Source organism: Phaethon lepturus, unplaced genomic scaffold (genome assembly GCF_000687285.1).
Source record: "Phaethon lepturus isolate BGI_N335 unplaced genomic scaffold, ASM68728v1 scaffold27580, whole genome shotgun sequence".
In the NCBI taxonomy this organism is placed as follows: domain Eukaryota; kingdom Metazoa; phylum Chordata; class Aves; order Phaethontiformes; family Phaethontidae; genus Phaethon; species Phaethon lepturus.
The window spans coordinates 41,298-45,796 of NW_010514597.1; the positions used below are offsets into that span (position 1 = coordinate 41,298).

The window sequence follows — 4,499 nt, forward strand, 5'->3', positions numbered from 1 at the left end:
GTAGGGAAGACTATTCTCTTGTTTTTATGGAGGGCTGACATCTGCTTTGAGATACATATCTTGCTTATGGAAACTGGTGTTACAATGATATAAGAACAGGTATAACTTCTGCCAAAAATCAGCATGATTGTAGGTTGAACAGATTTTCCGTGTAGGGTCCCTGTCTGAAATTCTTTATTTTACCAGACTCGCAGTGAGTTTACAGGTAAGACATGCTGCACAGATACAAGCCTTGCTTCACTGAGCAGTGGTAGGCAAAGATGGTAAAACAGGTCAGGTTCTCCTTATGGCTCTCTATGATTTTTAATTTTTTTTTCTTTTTTTTTTTTCCCCCACATGAGCCTTTGGGAACATAATGCTAAAAATGTTATTAAGGTTTTTTTGCTTCAGACTCACTGCTGAGGGTGTTTCGGGTGAATGCCCAGCCAGTTTTGTGCTTGTATATTCAGATGAGCCAAAAAAGAGTTCAATTTCAGTAACAGAAGTTGCTTTTCTGATGTTCAGCGACTTGGATTCTCATTGTGGACAGTAACTTCACTGAGTAAATGCCATTTTTGCAAGACCAGTAGTTCTTAGTAATTCTGGTTTTAACAGCCAATGACTGTAAGCTTTCTGTTCTGTTCATGGGTGACTTCTGGTATTATGTGCTTGGGTAAGGCTGTCATTGCCAGGTTTACTTCCATTCTATTAGTTGGAAAAAAATAACAATAAAAGAATGGGGAAGAGAAATCATGCCCAGATGGCAAAATCTTGAAGGTGGTGCACTGAGCCATTCAATAAAGCACTGTGATTTTCTGGCACCAGAGACCACCTTGGCGTATCATTTAGACTGAAATTGCCAGTGATGAGAGGGGAAAATGTTGACACTGAGTATCTGAGGTTAAAAAAAAAAAAAAGGAAAGAAAAAGACAGGAAACTGAGGGATGGAGAAGTATAATCACTTTTGAGAAATATATTATTTAATCTTACTTCCTCAACTGGATGGTAACTACTAGGTAGTCAACTCCATTACTACTTGACTGAGCAGTACTTCAGCTTTGAGCAGACTCAGTTGGTTAGTGACTAGACTGAACCTACACTGTTTGGTATTTGCTCATTTGAATTGTTTGATATTTTCTTTCAGATTTGTCACCCACTCTGCAGTACATGACTGGTGTTGGATTAGGGTCAGTTGCTGCTGTCTGCCTTGTACTGTTCTTTTCGTTCTCAGCAGCACGGTATGTATCGTTATTAACTCCAGTTTTCTAGTCCTCCTGCATAAGGCTTATGTGTTTTTCTTTTCAGATATTTTTTCTTTCCAGGCTATTTGGGTCAGGCCTCTTGGGTGGTGAGAAACTATTATCAAGAGTTCCATCAGTGACCAATAATGCTGTCCCTTGCTTGAACTGATGCCTTCAATATCTTTGCAGTCACTGGTGAAAAATCTGCTTCACTACGGGGCTCATCTTAATAAAGGAAAGATTCAGGCAGTGAGTAGCACCAGGAATTTAGTTCAGAGGTGTTCTGATTTAATGGTAACTAAATAAATGAAGTTTATATTCTGTGCTACTCTAAAAGTGAAGTCATACCAACAGAAATGTTGATGTACTTTTCTCATGTGAGGACCCAGTTTCTAGTCTTCCCAACTTTATTCAAAAGGTCTAAAAGGATTGTTTTTCAGTAACAGTTGATCTTTAGCTAAAGGCCACAATAAAAACATTTTAGAAATTTTTATGAAATTGATTTCTTTCTGTTTCGTAATCCTTTATGCAGGGGCAGTAACCTTATAACTCTCTTCCTTTCAAAGGTAAAACAAATATGTGCCTTTAAGTAATTGTGAATGTCTGTGTATATGTAAAATCTCTTGACTAAAAAATACATCTTTATTGTTGTTTTAATATGTTTGTCTCTAATAGTCTTTTGACTTATGTTGACTGAAAGGTCGGGACCCTCCAGCTTGGGGCCTGTGAAGTATAGAGCATTGATCAGTCAAGCTGCTTATTTGGTATTCAGAAGTAGAAGGAGCTAGTCTTATACAGGGATGGAGAAAGTCGGATTATTTGTAGTTGTCTAAATTTCAAATCAGTTCTTACAATTTAAATTCCAAAATGAAGGTTCCACGGTGTCTTTCTTTCCTTTAAGTAATTAAAGGATCTCCATATTCCCTTGGCAGTAGGATGCAATGGTAAACTTGAGCTTGCAGTCTTGACTGCTTTTGATCTTTTGATAAACATTGTTAAAGTTAGCTTTGACATTTGAGGCGAAGGGGCTATAACTGTCTTGGTGTCTAAACTAGCACTTGTGGCAGAGGGCTTATTGCAGGAGGAGGGATGTCCCTAGGCTGTCATGGTGTGAAAGGCTCCTCAGTTATTTCAGTTCCTCTGGCCAAAATGTGTAAGGGATAGAAATACTTTTTAAAACTCTGTCAAATCAATTCGCATCATAGTGATAGGAGAGCTATTTAAGATAATAGACAGTACGGGAAGAATTGTGTATGAGTATGAACCACTTGTGAATGAGTGTAGAATCTTCTGAAAGGAGTGAGAGGAAACAAAAACGAGGTGACATCCTTAGGGAGCTGAGTACATTAAGTACATTTGACAGGGGTCGTGCTGCAATGTGGTGTAATGTTGAGGGCCAGGACTTGATAATTCAACACGTATCTTTTAGGCCCTTGACCCCATGTACAAAGAAATTCTTGAATCCATTCTCCTCATGTTTTAGAGAACATGAGACAGAATCCTAGGCAGAAATTAAAGCTGCCCCATCCCAGCAGAAGGCAGAGAAGGGAAAACCTCAGATGTCATTTGTCATAAGACCCTTCACAGTGCTCACAAGAAGTGGCTGTAATGTTCATAAATAACAAGTACTCTTCTAGTTTTCAATAAGCATCAGTTTAATGCACTTCTGAGTAAGAATGTAATTTGAAAAAACACGTGAAGTCAGCCTTCTGCCCTGTCCAGTTGTAAAGCTGTGGTCCTGTGTTAGGCACTGTACTCTTAAGAAGGATGTGGCGCATCAGGAGAAATAGGCAGAGGAACTTGACAGGAGAGACCACGAGATCTGTCTGATCCAACTGCGAGTAGGGTAATCTACTAGTAGGTTGCTTAGCCTGGCAGAGAAGAGGCTGGCAAGAAGCCTGATATAGAAGCCTGATATACAACTATACAAAAAGCCATTATAGAAGGACCAACTTCCTCCTTTCCATAGCACCCATGGTATATGTACCACCTATGTGCTTCTGAACAGGAGGAGAAGGAGGCATGGGAACAGGTTGCTGCCAGTGCTGGCTTCTGAGTGGTCTACAAGAGCAGGTTCAACAAACATTTGTCAGGAATCACACAACTACAGCTGATCATGCCATGGTGTCAGGTGAATGGTCTTGGATTATTTCTTGGGGTCCCTGTAAGGTTTCCTGTTCTGCAGCTGCTTTCACAATGAGCCACTGTATTCAACCACTCAGCAGCTTGCCACATGTCTGCTGCCTCAGGGATGACATTACTGCAATGGGGCAGATTAGGAATCCCCACTTTTAGAGCAGTTTTAACTGTTCCTCAGTAAGCAAAAGTCTGACACTGGGTTCACAAAGCACACAGCCTGACTGCTGATGTTTTTTTCATTTAAAAAATGCATTAGCCCATAGTTGCTATTATTAAGATACCTTATCACACATCCACCTTGCTTTATTCAGCCTAATCCTTTGCTTCCTTTTTATATGTGATGCCAATTCATATGCATAAGGACAGTGCCAAAACTTCAGCTTCCTGAAGATCTGCATTGGGTATGGGTGTTTTTGAAGCTAAGGTTAATGTAGGTCAGGTAGTCATCAGACCCTGTGGGAATGCTTCCTATGCATCTCACGCTGGCTGTGATGTTCAGAATTTATACCAGCACTTTAGGTCTTAACAAAACTTAAGAATTATCCCACCAATGAGTGATGCAAGTTCTTGGTTAGGTGCATGCTTGAGTCTTGAATGGTTTCTAAGTATGGTTTTTTTAACTGGAATTTTTTCCTCTTTCTCCAGCTTTTATCTCCACAGCACAGCGCACTCCCCGCCTGCTGCTTTAGCCTGTGAGGCTGTACATGTATCTGCTACAATGGACATGGCACAAACAGGGATTACATCATCATTCCTAGAGACTGAAAATGTCTCTCTTCTCTGATGTGTTATCCCCTGCAGTCAGCATAGAGAAAATGCACTCTTCTTACCAAAACCAGCATCTGTTGGGTATGGACATATCTGCACAGCACATACATACTATAGCCTGGCCCGTTGAAATTCGTTTGTTACTGGAAGTGAGATGTTTATTGTCTCCCCTTGTTTCCAGATGGTGTGGTATGTAAAGGAGAACCTTCCCTCCTATGTAAGAGACGTTAGCTTGCATCCCATGTGTTGGCCACAGGCTTTCAGCTATTCCAGCCACATGAATGCCTGATAATGAGTGTCTGCATTGTACTTCATAACATGAATAATCCCCTGATCCAGTTGAGACTGTCTAAGGATCAACTGCTACTTTAG

General features: G+C 40.4%; 1 protein-coding gene across 1 annotated transcript in view; it reads left to right on the forward strand.

Annotated features, from left to right (window-relative positions):
- The window catches only part of SUSD1 (sushi domain containing 1), a gene marked incomplete at its 5' end in the record, with an annotated part of 43,968 nt that extends 39,825 nt beyond the window's left edge, over nt 1-4,143 (forward strand). The window contains 2 exons of the mRNA XM_010293438.1: nt 1,124-1,217; nt 4,005-4,143. Coding sequence (XP_010291740.1) covers nt 1,124-1,217; nt 4,005-4,143 — 233 coding nt within the window. The remainder of the gene's footprint in view (nt 1-1,123; nt 1,218-4,004) is intronic.
- Between the last annotated feature and the right edge of the window lie 356 nt (nt 4,144-4,499).